This window comes from Geospiza fortis, unplaced genomic scaffold, assembly GCF_000277835.1.
Source record: "Geospiza fortis unplaced genomic scaffold, GeoFor_1.0 scaffold403, whole genome shotgun sequence".
Taxonomy (NCBI): Eukaryota; Metazoa; Chordata; class Aves; order Passeriformes; family Thraupidae; genus Geospiza; species Geospiza fortis.
The window spans coordinates 4,506,272-4,532,149 of NW_005054336.1; the positions used below are offsets into that span (position 1 = coordinate 4,506,272).

Sequence of the window (25,878 nt, forward strand, 5' to 3'; positions counted from 1 at the left end):
ATTCCACACATGCTACAAGGGTGACCACATCAGCTAGCTCTTTTGAAAATGCTGGCCATACTACAGAAGTGACCTCCTTTAACAAAATAGTAACAAAAAAAGCTGACTATTTCTGGGGGACTGTGTAAAAAAAGTGTAGAACACTGATTTTCACATTGATCTTCTTACTGATAGATATCAAGTGTTAACACAAATATTACTTCTTACAGAAATGTGGATTATTTCATCAGCAGAAAACTTCAGAAATAACAAACTTGTGGTTTATAAACCTAAAGCAACACTATAATAGTAATCCAAACTGTAATATATTGCTGCAAGGATAATTATTAAGGGAAAACACAGCTGACATTTTCTGATTTATGCACACAATCAGAGATGGAGTCCAAGGACTGTGACATAATTATCTTCATGCTAACAATTTTTGTAAATCTCTTGACAGAATTTTAGCTAATTTTAAAATGCCTTCTGAAGATTAGCACTTAAAACTGTTGGGGAAAATAGCACAATTTATTAGCAAGGGTATAATTGTAAACCTTCCAAATACTCATTGTGAATATCATTTAGACAGTAACTCCTGCTTTAGCAGCTGGTATATAAGACTCCAGTTTATGGAATCTTGAAACAACAGAGAGAGTAGAATCTAATTAAACAGGATTACATGCCAAAGAAAATATTAAAAACAGACTAATAGTCAATTGTTATGAATTTGAAATAGCACATCTTCTTTTGATGTGAACTGTGCTTTATTTCAATGAAACCTAAATATCCTTAGCAGACTCCTCTCTTGACTTGGAACAGACTGTCTTTCTACACTGAAACAACACAAAAAGCTAAATGATTCCATTGATCTTCTCTCAATGACTTAAGCTCCCATCTGCTATAGGGTAAAATGACTTACATATATTGCATTTATTCTAATGTTATTCAAGAGCCAATAGCTGTATTCCATACAGGAAGCCTCCTGAAACCGTCTTCATACTGAGCAACTTAACAAAACTGATGCCATTTGCCACAGGGCCTTACCTTAAGAACAATCTTAAAAACTAAACACATAAAAGGACTGTTTGATCCTATCTGTAACATATTATCATCTTTGTAATGTCTGCTTACTAAGTTCCTTCTTCCTATTTGCTGTGACTCATTCTCAAAAGGTTCTTTTTCCAAAAGGGGGAAAGAGCAGCTTTAAACTGCTAACTGACCAGTTGTTCACAAAGGAAAAACATCTTAAAAAAAAAAAAATTAAACACATACATATTCCTAATATCAGCAGAAAGTATATTGAGCCCTCAGGTATTTACATAACATTTGACTGCATGCCATTCATAATACACGAACATTTGTTATAACATTTTTTTCATTACATGATACAGCCACATTGTCCAGACAAGCTCTTAGAAAAGTATAGATATTAGTACATCCAAAAAAGGAGAATTCTAAGAGAAAACTAGCCTAAGTGTTAGTAATCAAATAAGAATCAATAGAAAAATCATTTCATAGAATTGTGGGAGGCTTTAATCAATGCCTTATTAGCATAACCATGTTAATTTTCTCAGGATTTTTTTAGCAGTATATTAATTTAAGGCACTAAAAATAGCACACATGCAAACTCAAGAACAAGTATCACATTTTCTCCACAAACAGGAGATATATTGCTAATACAGAATTGATACCATGAAATACTGATGCATGTGCTGTTTTCTGAAACTGCAAGAGTGGAATTTTGGTAATAATTATTACAGAAATAATACAGTTAAAGCAAGTGTAAATTCTTAAATGAAAGCAGACAATTTTGGATTTTTTTAACTTTTCCCAGTTCAAAATATGGCACATTTAATCGTTAAAGACAGGTAATCATGTAGAAGTTAATTACTTGTTAAACATGGTTAACACTCTAGTTTGCAATTTTACTAGTGCTGTGAAAGACGTTCAGTGCAGAGATGGCATTCTGCTAACTTCCTTTTCATGCTGTTTCACGCAGAAATTTCAAGTGGCAAATTTATCACAGCCTTCATGCTCACATAAGGGTATGGTATCTTGCTTGAATTCAACCTGCTGTTGTCAGAGCAGATGCAGACACCACGTGTTTTGGCAATGGATAACACATCAGATAGTAGTGATACACGGAGGGTGAGAAAAAACATTCTGAACGGACCAAGCGTGCAACACAAAAAATAGTAGACCAAGGAACTCAAAAGAATAAAGAGCTACAAAAGACATGCAAGAAACCAGAGGCACAGCTGGAAATAATAATGGAGCAGAGAACACAGGTGATGCCACTAACTAGATAGGACAATTTATAATGCTCCTTTCTCTTGTGACTCAGCTTTAAAAGACAGGAAAAAAAACATTCAGGGAGGGGAAAAAAAAAAAAGGAAAACCTTTGCCTCCCACATTTCTCTTTCTGTTTGCAAAACAAATGTTAAACTTAATCAGCTGATGAATGAAAAGACTTAGCAACAAACTACTGGTCCCCCTGCATTTGAAGGGACAGTTGCAAGACTGCTTCCCTTTATGGGACACGGTTCTGTAGCAGGGAACAATACATATCATGAATATCAAAAGCTTCATCTAAATACTGTTTCTTTTTTAATATGTGGTTGTAATCTTGCATTTTCCTCTTAGAGAGCCTGGTATTCTCAACATGAATTTACAATCTAATTCTTTAAGAGCATTAAGTTTAAATAAAGAGACACAGGCTCTTCACAGAATTTCTAAATATACTATTTCTACTTGATAGTGAAAATATAACTAACAACTAAGAAAAAAATAATATGCCAAATGCTATACTCCCTTCCCCTCCTATTACTTTCACATACCTCAACCCTGCTTGCTCTTCCCCTGGGATTCCTTACTCTGCTTAGGTAAATATTCCCTTGACTCTTCGAGATTAAATAAAATGAGACTATGCAGGTAAAGACCAGACTCATATTGAGAATTAACATTTACAGAGCTCATAACCTGGGAAAAAAGGAAGAATCTTTAAAATGTAGGTAGAACTGCACTCCTACAGAACAGATTATGTTCCTGACCTTCAACAAAGACTATAAGGAAAAACATATCCAAAGTCCTTGCTCTTTTAGAGCCCAAATGATCAAGAATTTAAGGAATTAACCCCACATATTTGAGAGTACTAACTTAGAGGACACCACTTATTTTTCATGCATAGCTAAAGTCAAATATGAAAGTTTTTTTCAAATTAAATTTACAATTAAATGTTTAAACACCATCCTGAAACAGTATGGTCCTGTCTTATGCAGTGGAATAAAAGCAAATTATATGTAACAAGCTTGCTTCCTCAGCCCAGGATGCCACCTCTCATCTCCTGCATGGCATATTTTATTGTCCAACAGCAGTATTGTTCAGACAGGCCACAACAAAACATTTTCTTTCATTGTGCTGTTGCCTCAATATTTAAAAAAAGTAAATAAAATATTTCCCAACCAGTTCTGCAGAAGCTAATCTGTTTCAGCTATTTCTCATGGTTTCACATAAAATTCTTGCCAAAAATAACTGGGTTTGGGAGGGGTAGAGGTAATTTTCTTCACAGCAGCTGCTCTGGGGCTGTGTTTTGGGTTTGTGCTGAAAACAGTGTTGATAACACAGGGATGGTTTAGCTATTGCTGAGCAGCACTGAGCATCAAGACCCCCAAGCAAGGAGACTGGGAGTGCACAAGGATTTGGGAGGGGACACAGCCAGGGCAGGGGACCCCAGCTGACCACAGGCATATCCCAGACCCTATGGAGTCTTGCTCAGCACATAAAGCTGGGGGAAGAAGAAGGAGAGAGGTCCAAAGTGGTTACTCTCTGTAATATGGTTTAGTGGGCATGGCAGTATGTAGCCAAGGTTGGAGTTGATCATCTTGGAGGTCTTTTCCAACTTTAATGATTCTGTGATGGTGTTTGTCTTCCCATTATGTACAATGGAGCCTGGCTTTCCTGGAGGTGGCTGAACGCCTGCCTGCCACAGGAAGTACTAAATCAATTCCTTGCTTTGCTTGCATGTGCAGCTTTCGCTTTTTTGCTTTACCTACTAAACTGTCTATGAGTCAACCCAGAAGTTTTCTCACTTTTACCCTTCTGATTGTCTCCCCCACCCCACTGGGGGGTCAGCAAGTGGCTGTGGTGCTTAGTTGCCACCTGGGGTTAAACCACAACAGCAAGGTCATGCCAAGGTCCTTGTCTCCTAATCTTACAGATCACATCTTAGATCGTGTCTTTCTACTGCCAGTTATAGAAACACGTGCACCACCCCCTTCCACGTACTACTTACTAAAATGTGTGCTCCTAATTCTCTCCAACAGCTAAAAGACTTCCATAAAATAGTATTCAATATGAGTTTCTAGACTAGAAATTACAGCGTGGTTTTTTTCTGAAGATATGTGATTCGTCAACTCATTTATCTTCTCCTGCCACGTCTCCTGTCACCTACAGTTACTTTTGAGTTAACATATGAGTTAAGATATAGTTAAAAACATAAGAACTGAGGTAACATTTTGTTGTATGTTTGCATACGGTGTCCATAGTTCACAAATGAACTTCATATATTATTATTTAATAATTTTTAAATTATCTGTCTGATAGAATGAGTGGGAAAAATCCCATCCTCTGTCTGCTTGGCTTAGGAGAAGAAAACAGCAATATGTGAAATACTTCAGTGTTGTGACTGAAAGAATTCCACAAAAAATATTATAAGATATCATCAGGTACCTGACCAGGGGAATTATCCAGAGAAGAGTATATACACTTATATTCTGGGTTATTGTGTTATCTAAAATTAGTATCACATTGCTACTTAAGTAGCAATGAAATAAAGCAAAATATGAAATTGAGACTAAATTTCCTCAGAGGAATAATTTGAAATACTCAATTCACTTGAGAAGTGTTTATCCAAGTCAAAGAAATAAATACTAAAAAAAGGCTGCAGACATTGCAGTTGTGTTACATGCTGGCATTGTGTTTCAGATTTTCCATCACTATCATAGCTTATGAAAACCTGAAGAATAAAAATATTAATAATCAAATAATTGAATAATAATAATAATATTAAAAAATCTCAAGTTAATTTACAAAGTATGGAAACCATACACAAACACCCAACAAAATGTTACCTCAGCTCTTATGTTTTTAAGTCTGTTAACTCAGAAGTAACTGTAGGTGACAGGAGACATGTCAGGAGATGATACATAAGTGGGTTGACAAATCACATATCTTTGGAAAAAAAACATGCTGTAATTTCTCTTTTATTTCCATTTTTTGAGATTCAAATGACATGTGCTGAGATGTCCAGAAAAGCCAAGTATTTAAGCACATTTTATATTCACTGCCATCTAAAATAGCTAAATCAGCTATTCTGATTTAGAATGTTCTAAAATCTTCTGTTTTCAAAATACCATATAGAAAAAAAATTGTGCAAAAACTACGATAATTACATGCATCCCTTACTGTGCTTAGCAATGTCTGGTATCTCAAACCTTATTGCAAAAGATACAGTAAGACAGCAGCCTCAGTCTCTGTAATCAGAGTCAGAAAAAACAAATGGAAGTGCAAAATAAAAAAAGGAAAGCATGAATAAGAATGCAGAAAGACTCACAAAGCTGTTTAATAGTCAACACAACTACTTATTTTTAAATATCATGCATCAAGCCAAGTTAGTCAAAACAAAAGCTTACACTCACTGCTAAGAAGGAGGAAAATTACGTCTTGGTGGGGACAGTGTGGGAAAGAAACAACCAAGTAGGACAGTACAAACACTTAAAATGCTTTTTCCCTCTCAAAAAAATTCAGAAAATCAGAGGTATGAGGCTATTACAATGGTTGCAGATCCTATGAAGTTTTCACCATCTGTTGTGCCATCTATTTACAGACACATAGGAATAATCAAAAATCAGGGAAAACTGCTCAAATAAGTGCAATCTTCTTTGAAGATACCATGCATGTTTAACAAACTTTAGAAACTTCCAAAAGAAATTTAAGAAAATAAGTGGTATTATTTTCCCTAAAAATTACGTGAAAAATAACTTTCCTATACACATAAATGAACAGGGATTATATGTAGCTACATCTTTCAGCAAGGCATTCAAAAGAGCATTAAGAGAATGCTGCTGTTATGCTGCTTGTTTATTCACATGTAGCTTGAGAACAGAATCCAGGATAAATATATTGCCTCAGGTCTCAGTTCCATTTACTGCGTCAGAGAGAAAAGCACTAACTACTCAATACCTCACTATGGCACTATGCGCTCTTCTGGTTCTGTATCTCATTTACTGTCTTCTTTGTAAGGTTTTTGCTTCTTTGGAAGCTTTCATGTCTCAGTCTGAATAGTTTTCTTCTCCCAAAACCTACTGGCCTGTCTTCAGACAGCTCAGGCTGCTGTATTCCTCTTCTTGTTAGTATCTTGAAAATTGCTATGTTCAAGCTGAGGTGAGCAATATGAACATGCCCCAAAGCACCAGCTAAGCACCTTCCCAGCAATTCCCAAGCAATCAGGGCCATACAGAGCCAGGATACACCAGAAGAGAACTGCAGTGCAAGACTCCTAGATTTGAATTTGGCGTAGCACTGTTTGGAGGAGACCAATTCGAGTCCCACAAACAGTGTTCAAGACATTTGGGCCAGGTAGCACAACTCCTGAGCTAATTAAATGGGTCTCTCAGCCAGGCTGGCTCTGGCACAGAATTTTCCTCACATTGCTACGCTATTCAAGCCTATTATGGCTCCAACTATTGCAGATGAAGACCTTTTAGTTCCCTGAACACTGCACAGGACAGACCTGCCCCTGCTTATTGTGTTTAACTCAGAGTATGAACAACCCACTCCCTCTGTGCAACCAGTGCTTGACCTAACACCCTTGGTATAATCACCCACATTTTTTCAATAAAATGCAATAACCTAGTTTTGAAAATGCTATTTCCAAACAGACAGATTGAATAATTTCTAAATAACACAGAAACTCTTACTTTAAATTATTTTTCCTCTCTGGGAAACATATTGGACTTATTAATCAGTCCCCAGCTCCTGAGTGTCACTGCTACTATTGCATATGTGCAAACAGAGTAATAGGAATGAACAGGATGATGCAAATCAAAAAGAAACAAAAATCATCATTCTTTTAACATCATTACCAAATTTCTCCCTTTTCTTCTTGAAGTCATTTTTATCTCTGATTTTTAATTCTTATTCCTATGCAATAAGCTCCCTGTTCCCCTTGTGTATAAACTGTTTGAGCTTTCAATTTTTAATTTTTCTTCAATAGTGCCCTATCTTTTCTATTCTCTTTTTTTCATAACTTCGGGGTTTTTTTCTCTCCTGCTCTTATTTCCTCATGCTTGTTTACTTTTTCTCTCCAGTCCTTACTAATTATTTCATGTCTCTTGGTCATTTAATTATGTGTCATGGCTTTTCCTTTCTTACATTTTTATATTGCATTCCTTTATTCCACTCCTGCAGCTCTCTGATTTCTATGTGCTTGCTTAACTATTACCCAAATGGCTCCAAGCAGGACACACTCAAACTGAAGAATAAATAAATTAAAGGAAAAATACTATCTGTGGCCATGCGGTGTTGCCTAGCAACGCCCTGTACCTCTCCACAGCTTTTCTAGAGCCCTGGTGGCAACAGAGCTTTTCAGACTTATTGCTACAAATATATGCAAGATCCTTCTCACATTGTTTGGCCATTCACTGAAAAATAAATGCAGAGGAAAACAAATGAAAAAGAAAAACTCCACAGAAAGCATCAGCAACAGCACAAGAAATGGCCACCTACTCTGATGCACACTGCCCTCTTGTCTCTAATGGACTCTGTAAAACACGTGCAACTTTTATGTTATTGCTGTTCACCAAAACTACTACTGTTACAATCCTCGAGAAACAGAATGTAAACAAGACTTCTTATGCAATTAAAATGTGTTAAATTCAACCAACTCTTATATAGTTACTGTGGATGCAATAGTGGCTGAGATTCACTGGCCTCTTCTGAAGGCTTTACACTAAAAAATAAAAGACAGTTTGCAGATTGTACAGGGTAGGAAAAATGGTCCAAGCATGGCCAAAAATGAAGTGGAATTATAAGGAAAGTGAAGTTTGTCCCCAAAAATTATAGATTCAGTACTAAAAGATTTTCAATATGTATTACTACTAATTACTTCAGATGTGACAGAAGTGAAAGTAAAGTGAATTCTCCCCCTAACAGTTCTCTTTAAAATGCAAGTTTATGGGCTCTGTCTTCAAAAGTTAGATACAAATGCTCATTAAATCCACACTTCTCAAAGTATTGATGATTCAGCATGAGCTGAGTTACAAAGATACTAAGCTAGCTTCACTAACAGTCCTTTTTGTTTTGTTCCACAGCAGTGAAAGACTTCTTTCACCAACCACCTCTGAGGAAGAAAGTGGATAAAATGACACTTATGCAAGGGACTGAAACTTTAAGGATATTTGGAATCTTAGAAGGGGAGTCAAAAACTAGAAATGCTAAAACAAAAGGTAGCTACATCATTTAGCTAAGGACAAACCTACAATGAAGCCCCACAAAATGATGAAAATGTTAACATTGTATTTCTGAAATGAAAAAATCAGCATTCTTGCTTGGAAATTTTATATATAGCTAAATCAGTCTCAAAGCAATTTCATGTCTGCATAGCACTTGCATCAGTAGCAAGTGAAAAGAAAGCAGATGAGAGAGCACATACCTTAAAAAGATATTTAACAGCATTAATCTATATCTAACAGCTACAACTTGTTACTTGGTAAAGAAGGTTGCAAATGATCCACGCAAATTAACAAAGGACAGAAACTGACATTCAGGTACTCAATTAACCCCGGTCCCCAAGTAATGTTTGTACAAATAGAAGGCTGAAGTAAGGCCCAAAGAGTTGGCTAGAGAACACAGAAGAACCCATAGATCATACACTCCATAAAACAAACACAGGCATTGCACAGTCAGGCACTTAAATTTAAAATGCCTAAAAAAGGTTTCAGAACTTTATTTGGCTCCTGCACATACATGCAGCAAACCCAGTGTTAACTACACAGTCAGATGCTATTTTACATAGAAGTGCTTCATGACTTAGGAAACACAACAGAGAGGGCACACCTAATCATTAGCCTTTCAACATTTGGGCTCAGTGTGCAGCCTTGTTTACTGGCCACTAACCAGATCTTATTTGAAGGCAGACCCATTTTTCCCATGAACATTTCAATGACACTCACTATGTATCTGATGTGATTCAAATGCAATTTATTCTACATAACCCCCACAGTCCAAAACATTAAAGCATACAGAAGACTAGAAGTGACAACTTGGACAATCACAAGTAACCTCCTGCGTTCACATTCAGTTCACATTCAGATTTTCTTACCCAGTTCATGGAACCATCACCATCTGATCAGCTGGTATTTCCAAATCCTGTTCTTGCTTAATTCCAGACATTAGGCTCCTAGTCATTCTCATCCTCAGCCCTTTGGCTGTACAGCCTCCTAATTGCACTATTAAATTTATTCTTATCTTTTTTTATTCTAAACTTCAGTGTCACACAGTCCTTTATGATGTTCTAGTTCCTTCTGTATTGACAGTGCCTGTCGACTTTCTTGTAACATGCTCCTAATATTTATGTCAAGCTCATTAATGAAAATATTAAACGTTATGAATCTGAAGACTGATCCTTCAAAAAGCTCTGCTAAAGCCCAGCAGATCTTTTTTAAGCACTTCTCACTCTCATTTCCCCTCTAGCCAGTTCCTTATCCATGCTACTATTCTAATCTAAGCAGATGACACTTCGTTATTAATTGGCAAAAATAAAAACCCAAAACCCTGGTTAGTGTGTCATGATTTATCCCTAAGAATAAAACCCAATATGCCTCATTCTATCTTCCATTTTCCTTAATGCATTTAATAAATCTCAAAATTTTGTTTTCTAAGTTTTGCATGATGCCAATATGAGACCAACAGAGCAAGAGTTGTCCATCAGTTCTCTGTCCTCTAGCACACACAAACTGCATTGCCTATTCTTTAATCAAGAACTTGCTCTACTACAAAGCTTGTAATTTCATATGTCAGTTTTTCTGTGATACTTTTATGGATGCAGTTCTGTTCCTTTGACTTCAAATATAAAACACTCCAAGTTTTCTTTCTGGCCTGTCTGGTGTAATTTCCACTTCTGCACTTTTCTGCCCATTTAGCCACCTCTTGCTTCATTCCCATTTTACTGAAAGTAGGACAACAATTTACAAAGACTTCAGACAACACCTAATATCCTTAATCCTATCTTCACACTGACTTTGCTTGTTCTTTTATTTCTTTTAGTTTAAATAGCTTAAGAATCTTCTACTATTTGTTTTATATAGCTGAATAACCTTTTACTATTTGTTTTAATTTCTTTCACCCAGAGTGACTCAACTTGACTTTTGAAAGTTCTCATTTTTTCCTCTGTATTTCCTGCTTTGCCAATCAATCCCATTTGTTTCAACTCCCTATGGCTAATCCTCATAGTCTTAACTTTTTGAAGTTGTTTAACAGTTCAGTGTGAAACTATTCTTTACAAATTGGGATTCAAATTCCAAATAAATTCTGTATATTTCAAATACCAATAATCTTCTCAAAATTAATGTCTTTAAATTGTTTACCTTATTCTATAAAATTTATATTGAATTTTTAAAAAATTGATGGAAATTATAGTCTGTATTTATTCTATGACTTCATCCACTTGCTAAAGGGATAAAGTCCACTCAGATTCATACCAGAATTGATAAGATTGGCATGAGTTGATACTATTTTTAAAATTCTGTATTAGTGTTTCTGATTAAATGACTGTTCCTAACAAAGTTTGTCAGTTATCACATCAAAGAATACTTGCATGCTACCATTATTAGGATCTGTGTTTTACAGGTTGCATTTTAAAAGTTAAAGCATCTTACAATCAATGACTTCCCTCTGTAATAGATTACAATCAATTCCAAGTGCAGAAAGTGGTGAGGGTAAAAAAATGAGGATGGTGAACTTCAGAAAATATAATTTCTGGTACGTCTCCTGAGAGTTATACTGATCAGTAAAGGAAAGCAGGAGAAAGGGCAAACCCTACAGAAATTCACAAGGGGGAACTATTCCTAAGCAAAGCAAATAAAAAGGAAAAAAAACATAACCCCACAAAACCACAAACAAAATAAAACAAACAGGAAACAAACAAAACAAAAACTCACCCAAAAGAGTGTTCTTAGCACACCTTTATGATCACATCATGCCTCCCCCCAATGGCCTGGAAATCAAAATCATGAAAGCAGGGAAACTGACACATACCTAGAGTAGATAAATTTCTAAGTATAAATGAACTGCAAAAACACTGTGGGAATAAAACCAGAAAGTTATGCAAATTTAAGTTAAAAATGAAGAGGAGAAAACTATAAAATGATAGTAAGAAAATTGTTCTATATACATGAGAAGCAAGAAGAAAATGAAGAGAAGTACAGATTATGTACAACAGAGCAAATAAGTGATGCAGAATCAACAGCCCTCCCTGCTCTCTTCATGGAGATAGCACAGTATAGCCATAACTACAACTAAAAAAATATATTTTTAGCAAGAACATGAGATTGCAGGCTTGAGCATGGAAAAAAAAAAGAATAATTTATTCTTTTTAATCAGACTGATTCAGCTCATGTATCACTGAGTCATCGAGGAACTAACTGAAGCAATGAATGGAGAACTATCAATTGCACCTACTAGAAGGCTTGTGGTTCCAAAAGAAGAGAAGAGACAGACATAATGCTTCCCCTTACATAGGGGTATTGGAGGGAGGGGAAAAAAGGAAAAAAAAAAAGAAAAAAAAAGTGAAAACAGAAATCATACCCCCAGGCAGAGAAAATGGAGTACATATATTAAAACTTCTATTGTGATATAAAAAGCGCCAACACGGCCATGTAAAACTGGCCAAGAATAACTGGCAGAGTAGATGTGGCAAATCTGGAATAAACATTTTTCTCCCCCGATTATTCCACAGCACATTTTCATAAGCCAACTAAAAATGTAGACTAGACTAAACAAATATCCGGTGAGTGTGCAACTAACTGAAAAACAACTAGGTTCTTTTCTATCACCAAAAATAACTGGAATCAAGATGATTCATGATTCACCCAAGACCTCAGTGACTTGACTAATTGGAAAAAAATTAATGTACTAATGGTTTCTACTGTCATAATGTTTGGTGGAATAAGGGAAACAGGGAACGAAGAAATACTAAACATTTCCAAAGGGAAGAAGAGAATTTCAAAATCAATACAAACTAACAGGTCAGAATTTGGGCCATAAATACAAGATAATCCAACACTCTTGCAGAAGGAACAGCACATGTCTGATGGCCTTCACTGTAGAAGAGGGAAGTCTAGTACAGGAAAGAGCAATCTTGGTTTCAGCATAGGCAATAGCTTACAAGAGAAAAAAAAATAGTGGGAGTAGAACGTCTGAAGAAAGATAAGCTATTTTTTCTATTTGATATTTTTTCTGTTTTCCAGCATAATAAGGCACCTTTATCTCCATCCAGTAACCACAGTTAAGTACACAGAATTCTACATCTGGAAGAATATAATACTAAGCAGAAGTTGAAAGCTGACAGTGAAGATGGTTTCTAATCCTATCCCTACTCTGACTTGCTCAGCTTTAATGAAGGGGAATGAATTGGACTTTCCCAGAATTCAGCACTTTAAGCAGATAAGCATTTTTCATTTTGTCATATAATTGAGTGCAAAGCTAAACAATTTGCAACTCTGAAACACTTCCATTTTGAATTGGTTAAGATCAGAAATATACCTGGAACTAAATGCTGCTCACTAAAAGGTGAATGCTTCTCTACAGAAGAGGAATCATCCAACATCAAATAAGAGGAACACCAAACCTGAAGAACTCTGAGCAGCAGCAGTTAAAAGGTTGGAGGTGGTTTTGCACAGCACTCCAGAAGAGCCATGGGGTGAGAAGGAACCTTTTGCACAGTACTAAGAAAGCATTTGGCACAACTTGCCATCACCCAGTATTTGCAATTTAATACACAGAAAATGTGCATAAAACCACAATTTGTTGCATCAAGGCAAGTTAGGAGCTATTGAGATATTCTAATGAAAACACCTTAAGATATTGAAATGCATATAAAACATAAAATTCAAGGAAATTAATAATATGCATTTCTTAGAGCCACTATACATGATATCATATATAAACATGTAAACCACTTTATTCCAGTGAAAGGGTTATAAATGCCAGCATATGCTATCGATAAGAGAAAATGCAGAGTAATTAGTTAATCTAAAAAATGCATGAGTAGGAATTTGACTGCTAAATGATTAAACTGGTACATTTTAAAATGCGTATTAATATTTAATTATTGACACTATGAGAAAAGAGAAAATCTCTTGATGTTACTTCTCAGCTCTTTCTGATACTCAGCAACACATGTATTATTCATATGAATAGTTTGTGCATATACAGTCAATCACTAGTTAAATAAAAGAATCATTCTCAAATTCCCTAATCACCTCAATAGATCCTAACGCAATATTTTCCACATTTGGGAATCAGAGCATTTTATTTAAGAAATCAGTCTGGCCATGATGAATACAGCGCAGCTCGAGCAGACATCAGTTCAAAGAATCAGATGTCAAAGTGCTCCCTCTAATGTCCCTTAATCATCACACCAATTAGTGGTTGAATAGTGATGTGATTAAAGAGACTGCTGCTATCCTATACCTATTCAGACTAGTAGAATTCTACATATGTTCTACCAATTAATGTTTGAATAGAGCAGCGATTAGAGAGACATCTGCCATTGTATACCCATTCAGAAAAGAGCTAAACTTGCATATTCATATGCAATGAAGACAAAAATAAATATTTGCAAAGGTAAACTATACATTTAGATTATAAATATAATTGAGTTGATTTCCTTTAATGAGTGTTCTCTATTTTACAATATTTGGGATTATTTTTTATTTATAAATATAGAATCTTTCATCAATACATGTCTAGAAACGGACAAATTATTCCCTGAAAAAGCATTTATTCACTAAGGTTCCTGATTTCAGGCCTTCGGTGTACTGGGTTTTATATCTACTTGTTTGCAATTTGCACTATTTCTGCTTCAATCCATCAATTATTTGTGAAATTCTAACTTGATTATTCTGTATGCATGATACATTATTAGGCACAAAAATCATGTGAACTTTTTCCATCTCACTGGAAGGCAATACTTAGATTAACACATTATAGCTGAGAAAGATCATCTTGTTTACAGATTTTTCTATGCAAGCCTGGACATTGTGCATCAGGAGGTACTTACACACCTTTTTTTAAAGAATGTCTTTATACAGATATTTATATATAGAAGTGACAGCCACAGAAATACTATCAAAGTGAAAAGCAGTTAGAAGTTTTAGCAAGCTCTTATTACTACTGTTTTAAGGGAGTACCCTTGTCCTCTGAACTTAAAGAGCAACATGAGCTGTTATATCTTGCAATAAATTGCAAATCTCACACTCCATCATTAGCACAAAATGATCTGGTAGTTGCAACTGAATGTTGCACAGAAAAAGACAAGGTGAAGAATTTGGTTTTCTCTAATGGCTGGAAAGAATTAGACTACAGTTAAAGTCTCTTTCCCAAAGTGAGTCCTTGCCAAAACAAAAAAAAAACAAAAAAAAACCCAAAAAAAAAAAACCATAAAAGAAAAAGAAAAAGAAAAAACCCAAAACCTAAAAGAGATGAGCATGAAAATTATTTTGTTCATGGAAGAGAGGCTCTTTTTGCACAATGCTGATCAGGCTTAGCACATGTAAGGACAAAGAACAATGCTAATACTGCCAGAAAATCAATACTGTTACAGGCTATGGCAATTAGCTACAAACCAATTTAAACCCCATTTCCTTTTCACCTTCTTGTCATGTTGAAATACTTCCAGCATTTCCATTTGGAGCAAATGTCACAATTATTTCTAAACGCAGAAACTGAAGCAAGTCTGAACACATAGGTGGACCTATATCAACTTCTCACCTGTCCTTAGTAGGTACCTACAAGATTTCATTACCAAAAAGAAGGCTGGACTAGAATATCCCACTGAATTCACCAGTGACAAGTCAATTTATAAAACTTGTGGAGGTGAATTTCATTTAAATTACAAACCTGCACATGTACAAGGTAGAACAAAACTCGTCCCATAATACTTAGAAACCCCATTCATAAAGCAAGGAAATCAGTGCGCTGGGTGCAATGCAAATGCTCACAATGTGTGCCCCCCTAGCTGATGACCTATTTGTAGGTACGCACAAAATACACACAGAAATGCAATTATAAAGAGGTAGACACCACAGATAAAAATATTTATCTGAAGTCTAAACAACCCTGAACTACTTAGGAAAGACCTGAAATCAAAGCAAATCCTCACAGTTTCACAGCTGATCCCTTTGCTTTTGTTCTATCTGTAAACTGATGATCTAATGTGACCTAAATTTTGCACCCTTCTTTAATGCTTACTATTAGAACAGCTATTTCAAAACTCTTCTACTTTTAATTTTTTCTGGACAACAGAAATCTTTGTTCCCCCAGATAACTAGAGGCATGTGTTTATACTCCTTTTCAGCATGACTCATAAGAAATAAGAGTGTTAACGCTTAGATCTAACACTGTTACTGAGGGTGACACAGCAAAAAAGTTTTCCTACTCTGATACATCTCTCTGAGTTAAAATTTCTGAAGGAAAGCTGACTAATCTTGCACCTAAAACTATAAATAATTTGTACAGCAACACTTGGTGGCTAACATAGTAAATAAACAATAGCACTCATTGAAAGCATAATTGAACCTTCCTTTAGGAGGATACTTCTCCAATGCTGAGGAAAGATATTGACATTCCATTTGCACTTCAGAACTCATTAAATGGGCAACCCAAAGTGTCTCAGAGCAGGCTAGGAGTTAAAATTTCACTTGTGTAATTATTCTGAAGAAATATGTAAGTCTGCCATCTGGAAGTCTATTAGACATTACAAAGTCACTGTGTGCATGCCTCAGCAGATGCAGCTTTTGTTCAGAGTTTTGAGGGCTGTTAATTTAATTAGTTTTGTATTTTCATACTCCCACCTTCCTTTCAACAGTAGTTCTGCAAAGGCAGCATCAGAACAGCTTTAAAAGAATCCAAAGCTAAAAGCCAAATTCAGATTTAAAGGAAATGGAAACAAATAAAGTTCATATGGACTTCAAATGGAGATTGATCTATTCATTAGCAGGCCTAAACATTATTGCCAGTGGCTCTTTAGACCAAAACAGAAAACTGTGTTCAGTGCATCCTTTCCTACATTAGCTTTCCTAATTTAGGGAGGCAATAAAAGGATTCAATCATTTTATTTTATTTTTTTATTAAAACCACTCAACAATGATCTGGAGAATGTAAAAGGTCTCTTATTTTTTATTGATGTCTTTTATGTAATGGGAGACCAGACAAATGTTTTATTTTTTTCATTTTTCAGGGCTTTTTCTGCTATAGTAAGGTAATAGTAAGCTATGTGGTAAATCTTACACCGTAAGAGTAAGCTACACATCTCTGAGTGAAAAAGAGTTTGTCAGTTTTAAAAACTAGGATCATTACCCATCTAGAAATAAGGACTAGCCCTTTACAGTTCCTTCTAGCACCTTACATTTCTTATAATAGCTTGCAAATCAAATAATGTGATGTTTCTACCAAATAATACATAATAATGCAGTATTGAAACTATCTGCTATGAAAGTAGTTATATCTGCCCATATACACATTTGTTTCTTTCTAACTTTTAATCCTGTAAACTGTACTCCATGAGCAGATTCCTGTCAGGACAGGGTGCTAATAACTGCACAGATCTCCAAGCAGTACTGCAGAACTATAAAACCAAGTTGTTTATCAGACTGCAAGCCTATGCCAAAACATCATCCTGCAGTATTTGACAATGTTCAGAATTTCTCTCAACTAAAAATACAGACAAGGCACAAAATCTGGCAATGAACCCAAATCCATGGCGTTTGCACAACCCAGGAAGCTCAGACCTTGGGAATCCAGAAATATTTGAGACACCATGAGGTACACACATACAGCTAACAGCAGGAACACAGGAAGAGAGACAATTTCTAGAAAACCATGCACTTTCAAAATCAACAGCAAATATCAAACACTTTATGAGTAAACTGAATACAAAAACCAAGCAAGGCTGACATGGACAACAGCTCAAGATAACAAAGAGTGACTTAAAAGCCTAGATGCTTTAGGAGATATGTTTTAACACACCCATTAGTAAAACATTTCTGTGACTGTTACAGTTTAACTAACCAGAATAATTTACATTGGAATAGCTAATTAGGCTACTACACAGATACCCAGCTGCCCTGCTGCATGGATACCTGAGCTTCCTAACAGTTTCTGAAAGCAGAGTTTACATTGATTTCAGGTCACCTGAAAACATGACTGTAAACTGCAGCTGCTCAGGAGCCGCTCGCTAAGCAGCCCAACATTGTCTGCAGCAGGAACAGACAGTTGTGGGCAATATCTGCATCAGACACATCAAAATAATCATCCAAGCTCACAAATAGAAGGTTTTCATGTACATAAGTTTCTAGTCCACGTAACATTATCTAAGCCAATAAATACAAGAAAATAGCTATAGCAAAAAAAAAAAGATTCTTATAATCAATACTATAAAACAGGAAACTGTACTAAGAGAATTGCTGAAATGCTAAGGATATCCTATCCAGCAAATATTTGTTGTTCATACTGGATTTCGTGATTTTAAGAAACTGAGGAACTTTTTGGTATTTTTGATTGGGTTTGTGTTTTGTTGGGTTTTGGATGACCTATTTTTAATTACAAACATAATCAATTTCCTACCTGAATTTTCCTTTTTAGTGGGAGGTGTTTTGACAGCACTATGAAAAGACACCACTATCCTTATACTCATAAGAAAACTAGTACTCTACCTAAAAGGTTTCTGAATTTTGAGGATTATGTAAGACAACCTGTAGGAAGACAATAAAAACAGTACAAAACTTCTAATCAGATGAGGGATCAAAGAGACATAAAAATTCTGATAGGATTAGTGAAATATCATGCTGAGACTAGGAATTCAAATACCTCGAGAGAAAATGATGATATACAATGGCAGAAATACAGAAGAGTATACACAATTTACAGCAAGAAAAGTATTTATTCCAAAATCAACTATTTCCAGAAAATTACAATGCACAAAATTTAAATTCCAGAGTCATGTTTTAATCCAAGATCTATGTATTTATATAAAATAGGTACATATGACAGGGTCCCCTACTTCTGTAGCAAAATAAAACTAGCTTTAGGAGTCCCAGAAAGGATAGTGAAGTGCTGCTCAGCCCAGTGTGATTCTCGGAAAACAGAAAGAGAAGGAGGAAGTGGCAGAAGAGGCTACCCAGGGAAATCAAGAGGCTCAGCACGGCTCAGGATGTGATACTTGAGAGGGATCAGACTCCATAACAAAAGGCACAAAAGTTGTATCAACCACTTACTAAAATCACCAAAAATGAAAAAAGTATGGACTGCAAATAGGCTCTGCCAAGAAACGATCTCATCACAAAGTAACTCTGTATCTACAGGAACAAACTAGAAGCCAAATGTGGCTACTGAATAACACTAATTTATTTCTCCCACAGCTGTGATTTCAGCCTCAATGATTGTTCCAGATGCAATGATAAACATGTTCCAGATGCAATGATAAACGTGCACTTACTGAACAGTTTTTGTCAGAATTCCTTTTCCATTGCTTCTTGACTAATTTCTTTGCTGCAGTTGAGTGAAGAGTTGCATGTGTTTGTTTTCGGGGATTTAAAGCCAGAATGTTCTGTGGAAAAAGAACAAAAGACATTAAAATATAGATTCAAATTTCCATAAAGGTTCAAAGCCTCTTTACACACTTATTTACAGTGCTCTGTAAAACCAAATGCAATTATTCCACATTATAGCCCAACTCCATACTAATTTGTTTAGATTGCATTGTCCACGCCACTTAGATGATGAATATTTAAAGACATTTCCAGGATTACTAGAAAACAGAATTATATTTAGTAGCTTTAATAACGGTTTCCATTCCTAGATATTTTTTATGTACGGCATATAGAAACACATAATTCTGGTTCATTGTATCATTCCAAGTAACATTTGTAAAGCAAAACAAGCAAAAATATTTTAAAATATCTGGGTTATTTCTGAGTGTTTCATCATTTCAGTATAAATTCCAATTTCCCCATCAAAACAATCTCCTTCTAAGCCTAGTGAGCTGATGAGTTAACTCATTCGTCTTCAAATGCTTTTATTTGCAAGGACACAAATAAATCTCAGGAATGTAGCCATACTTTTAAGTCATAGTGGTGGTCTGACAACACAGGCAGAATGAAGTCTGCAACATCTTGCACTACCCTAATGTAACTCAACATATCAAATCAAATTTTTGGAACCAAAACTCTTTTACAAATTAGGCAAGTAACAGATTTCTATAGCAAAAGCGACCTCGTTAATTTCAAGGGATGAGTGTGAAAGGCATCCAAGAGACAGATCCAGGCTCAGGTCTGTGATGGAGAACAAAAACAGGCACATTGTTGCTTGTAACTTCTGGAATTAGTTTGCAAGTTTACCTATAAAAAAGCCTTGGTTTACAACTACATGTCTCCACTATAGTGAGCAGTGTGTTTATTCTGTTACTATATGTCAAAGATGTGCGAGACGGACTTACAGAAACATTATGAGTGTGATGGGGTTATGAATATTATATTGTGATTCTTCCTAATTTTAAAAATCTGCTTCAGAGGGTGATAATGATTAAACAGTCATCTCTTGTATTAAGATTTTATTGCGCTGATTATGGGGACTTCTTATTTTAATATGAAGGAGTCACTTTCTATTCAACTACTTAATGCCTTACTCTGAAGGTAATGATTGGTAATCCAATTTTCCCTCAAACCAGAAACCTCACCTCTGCAAACAACAACATAGCCCAACACAGTCTGAATCACACAGACAAAAAGTGAGGTACAACATTCAAAAAACATACAGACTATTTAGCAGCCTACATTCTGCTGACTTTCAGTAAGAGTTACAGGTTGTTATTGGATGTGCTCCTGTAATTCCAGCAGAAAAGACTGCTGCAGTTCCGGGTGCTCCCCAGATGAGTACCCTCAGGCAAGATGTGGCAACCAAACGCATTCAGTGGTTATTTATGCCAATTTATTTTGCCCTTAATTAAAACAGAGCAGGGACATCCACATAAGGGATATCTCAGTGGATAGCTGATTTTCTCAGGATGGTCAAACTCAACTGTCAGACCATTATCTGACTGCTGAGTACCCAAATTACCCAAGCTGGGCAGTAGGTTCTGCATCACATAAAAACTTCAGCAAAATTTTGCCTACTCTCTTTTGTAATTGCTTAATGCTTGGCCATGAATATTATTTTAGCAAACTGAAATGAATTGCAAATTTCTAGCAATAAACTGTAACAGATGTACTCCACTGGGTACAGCACCAGTTGGTTTAAAACATGGAACAAATGGTGGGGCAAGCCAAGGACGGAAGAACCCCATATGTTTGCTCCTGTTGGAATTCTGCAGCAGGAGCATGGCTCCAAGAGCAACAGTTGCAGAAATCCAAAAGGACTACGTAGCACAGCATGTCCTAGAATTAAATCTGAAATAAAACTGGCACAGAAAATACTAAATCACATATACAATATAAAAATTGCTTGTATTTCCACTACATAAATAATATACTACCTGCTTAAATCTTGGATTGCTGACCAAAGTGGCTGCTCTAGCTAGAGGTCCCTAGTGTTTAAGAACAACTCAGAAGTTAACTGCTTAAATGGGAAAATAATGTAAATGCTCTTGGGTCAGTTGAACTGTCAGAAGTGAAATTAGTGAGGGTGTTTTCTTCCTATTAATTTCGGTTCCCTGGTTGGCTTTTCACAGCTTATGGCTAGTAAGACATTTAGTAAATTTAACAAATAAAGTCAGATGGGTCAGTCAGTAAGTGCAAAAATTACTGAGAAGAAAGTTCTAGAATATGTATTGAAAATAACAATGAATACACGCAACTGAACAAAACTAAACCACTTGGATATGCAAGAAAGGAAACCTGAGAGCTCCAGTCTCTCAAACACACTTGGTCATCCAAGCAGGGGAAGAGTTCATTGCTGAAGAGAATTATTTGGGCACCTGCAATCTTGTCTGAATCCCATGCTTATTTTGCCACATAAATTCTCATTCTTGACAGATGAGCTGTTGTTTGATCTCTCCAGATGTTGAAAGGCCAAGACTCAAGCTCCCCCATAGAGGATGCAGGTGCACAATGCATCCCTTTTCAAAGTACTAAGAACTCTGGATTTCACATTAAGATGCTATTTGTACACTAATGCAGAACCTATGAATTTTATCTTTACAGTTTTACATAACTGGCTCCATTTATTTCATTAATATTAGATATAAATCCATAATCATTAACGGCTGCAAATCAGAATATAAGGATACTTTACTTCAGTAGAAATCCATTGTGGTACTCCGTTGATGAAGAAAGAGACGGGGCTATGGCTAAGGACACAGAAGTGAACCGAACCCATGTTGAGTTTGTGACTCTTGGTGCAGAAGCATAACACACACAGTTGAGTTAAAGCTGCAGCTCTGCACAGCACTGATGATTATGGGCATCACCAAAGTATTATATTTTCCTTCACTATTTCCAAAGATTAATTTGAAGAATTCACTTTGGCAAAAAAGCCAAGGAGCCTATCTCTGTGGAGTGCAATCAGATATATTCTGCAAATGACTTGCCCAAATATCATTATGTTAAGGAATTCCTTTAATAATTACCCATGACAATTATTTCTTTCAGGTCTTTTAAAACACAACAATTATTAAAAGCTACAAAATATAGAAGAATGATTCAATTTCAGAATACACCCCCTTCTAGAAAGGAACATATTTGTTATGTCTAATAGATACCGATTTAGGTTGCAAGTATCCTAAAATGCAATAAACTACTCATATGTAATGCACATTGAGAATGACTAGCATTCATAAGTCATAGCTACAGTTTTTAAATTTTGCGAATTTATTGATAGATGGTTATGTTGATCTGTGCCAATAGCAACATAGCTTCTGAGACTAAACTTACCATAAGCCATTCATTAGATGTTTATTGCTTAGCTTCTACTTTAAATGGCATGATTAAGAACTCTACACAAAAAATACTAGCTCTAATTTTCACTATCATCTATTAATGAAAAGGCTGTAAAAGTTTTAAAACAGCGTGTTATATCACAGTGAGTAATTTATCAGGAATTTGAATTAATATTACTCCAAGTAAGTGATTTCAAAGCAGTCATCCAGGATAGGATACACTCTCCAGTTGGAAGTCCTGTCTCTGATACAGCACTTTCAGGTAAATCAAGACAGGCTTGGCACATGCTCTGCAGTGATGCAACATAAATTTCTAAAGACATTTCATTTTGCTTTTAATTTCATTAAAAGCACTTTTTATTCTCATCTCATAAAGTCGCTCTTACCCTAAATTCAGAAGAAGCTATTTCAATTAAATGTGACTCTTAATTAAGTGCATACTCTGCAAAATAAAATACAAAGTTATGGAAGCACTTCGCTCATTGGGAATGCTCCAAAGCCAGTGGGGATTGGGGGGCATGCAGCAGAGAGTGGATGTTGTTAAGAAAAAAAGTAGGATTTAGAACACAGGCGGAACGTGGGACTGCAGCAACTTTAAGACAGTCATCAAAAAGTCCTGTGAGTCTAGCAGTGTGTTTGTAAATTATGCGACATTAATTCAAATTTTGAAAGCTTTTCTTTAAAGCACTGTGGTGCGAAATCTTTGGTTTTATATTTTTCTTCCCAAAAGTAACAACTTTAGCAAGGTGTCCTGCTTATGTGGACTCTATCTCTGATTCAAAACAATAAACTTGGAAAAGTTCAATAGTTAAAGCTCACTCTTCTTCTGGAGAGCCTCCTACTGAAACCAATGAGTTGCACCAGGAATATTTAGCGCTTAGTAATCCTCATATTCATTACTGCTCTTTCAAAGCCAGAATAAGGATCAGAAAACCTATCTTCAGGCTCTGTCACAGGTTGTGATATTAAAACTCCATAAAATACTTAAAAAGACTAAGTAAATATTTGCTTGTTTCAAGGATTCTGTGGACTTCCTGTAGCTTGTTGAGAAAGTTTCCTATGAACAGCCCCAAAACACCTCCTGAAGTTCACCACAGATCCATAGGTGTACTGTCACAGTGAAGATGTGGAAAATGCAACAGTTCACATGAAGACTGTGACTGGGCATAAAACAAGGTCCCATGTGTCAGTCTCCTTGTTTTAGCACACAGCTCATTTCCCTAGCCCAGCCCCTGCAATACACAAGCTATATCCTGATTTAATCCTGTTGCTTCAGAGAGCCCCCTCAGCTGAACACTCTTGTATACATCAATTAAAATTCGGGAGTAGGCCAGGCATGCTAGGGAATGCATGTGGAGAGCAATTTAACCCACCCCATTCCATTAATCTACCCAATTTCCCTAAAAAGAGTTGTAATCTCCCTCACAGCAAGTAACATTAAATGTATTGCAAGATACATATGCTCACCAAGTGAACATAATGAGAACATATTTATTTTTTCTAAGAGTAATGAGCATACTAAACAATTAATTTCAAAGCTATGCAAGTGTTACTTCACTGACAGAAACAAATACCTGGGGCTTTTGCACTAATATTTTCTAGTATATCTGAATATGAAACTAATGGTATAATTGCTCTTCAATCAAAGGCTAAAGAACTCAAACGTATTTGTTTTCATGAGATTAGATGAACCACAATAAGGAACTTTGTTGAAAAATCACATCAGTGTAGAAGATGACCAAGGCATGAACTCAAACCCAGCTGGAAAAATATTCAACTTTTAATCACAAGACAAATTTCTTCTTTGAGCCACACAAGGTCATAGTTTCAAAATGGATCAAGAACTAAGGCCAATAGATAACCAAGTGATAAGCATGTGCTACCTGTGCACTGCCAGGTGCCTTTAACATAGCATTTCAGTGCTATATCTTCATCTTCACATTTCCCCATAAGACAAACTGCTGATAGCAGAACAAACATTCTGGTTTCTTGCCCCCCTTGCATAGCCTCTAAAACTTAGAGAATGACAATTTACCCTGTGACACCCACATAGCATACCAGTATCCTAGAGGTGTAGTCCTAGATCCATTACTAGGTACTTAGATATTGGGATTTTCAATTTCACCACTACAGAATTTCTTGGTCCTCAGATTTTCCCACAATATATAAATACTACATCTTAACAAAATGAGCAGTTTTCTAAATCACTCCCGCAAAAGTCGGCAAAGTCTTAGTCATGAATACATCTATGTTAACAAAAGTGTGTTATACTTCATGCACTTTCTGTTACATAACAAAGTTAATGCATTACACATGAACAAAGCAGCAAAATTACACAACCCTAAGCAAGGTTTACACAATCGTGCTGTTAACTTAACTGCCGGATTTAGCGCTTGATTTCTCTAACTCAGCAATGCATTTGTGCTAGGTATTATTGTAAATTCTAAAAGGTTTCTTAAAATGAAACCCAAAAGTGTTACTTGTTTCCCATAGATACCAACTACTCTCCTCTATGGGAAGGGCTCTGGGTGGTAAATTATGCTCTTGGAAACTCTGCATGCTACCTCCTCGACACAACTAATCTCGGCAGAAACGCGTTGAACCTCACAGGGAATACCAAAGCAAATACTCACCCTCCAGGCTTTACTGAAGTATCTAAGTAGTACCAGTATCAGTGAATTATTCATGCATTTAACACAAGCATATATATATATCAAAACCATACAGCCTAAAGCAGGCTTAAACTTCACCACAACACAGGATCAGTTCTGAGGCTCCTCCAGGGACACTACTACTATGTAACATGATCATCATTACAGTTTTTGCACTATAAAAAATACATCCAAAAATATTAGCCTTTACATACAAAATTCAGAGAAGACATAGCTAAGCACAGCTCTTGTTGATGTACTCAGCATTGAATTCACTATATGTATTCATTTGGCTGAATAAAACATTACTTAATTTACAGCCCTTAAAATGCAAGGTTTTAAAATTTTGTACAGCTATCCTTCTACATACACAGTTAATATTTTAGTAATTTTTCTCCCAAACTGGACATCAACTTTAATCATCCAACTAACTGGCAAAGTGCCCAAAAAAAAACCAGAGCAACTCATGTCACAGCCTTGATTCTTAGCTTCATGACTGCTATTACTTTAGAAGTAAGCACGTACATGGTCTCCAGTCTGCCATACCCACTACACTCAAAGTCACCTTTTTTCATCTTCCTAACAAAAAAATCTTCCTCCTTTACAAATCAAAACATAAAGCTTCAGAAAAATACTAGGTTTGCATCACAGGTATATCAGAACTTTTCAGTTTCCTCAGTGTAAAATTGATCTATGTCTCAAATACTTGCACATTAAATTGCCCTCTTACATGAGGAATACAAATGTTATTTGGTAAGAGCTCACTCACACAGTCATTTATTGAAAGGATCACAGCAAAAAGAATCGCTATCATACACATCATTTACATCTCACTTCTATTTTTCTACAAGACAAACAGATCACAAGACAAAGCAAGCTCAGTTGCCTTTGAAATTAAACTTTGTCAGAACCAAAAAAAGGCTACTGTATGCCCATAATTGAACCTCTGAATTGGACCCTCAGTTGTGAGTGTTTGCTTAAACTAAACCCAAACCTGCATTAGAGACATGTCTGTTAATGACAAGCGAATGCTCTACTAAC

General features: G+C 35.9%; 1 protein-coding gene across 1 annotated transcript in view; it reads right to left on the minus strand.

The window, feature by feature from the left end:
- Positions 1 to 18,886, minus strand: part of DPYD (dihydropyrimidine dehydrogenase) — a 311,278-nt gene extending 292,392 nt beyond the window's left edge. Inside the window, exon 1 of the mRNA XM_031057867.1 lies at positions 18,752 to 18,886. Within this exon, the coding sequence (XP_030913727.1) occupies positions 18,752 to 18,886 (135 nt within the window). The remainder of the gene's footprint in view (positions 1 to 18,751) is intronic.
- Positions 18,887 to 25,878: the final 6,992 nt, after the last annotated feature.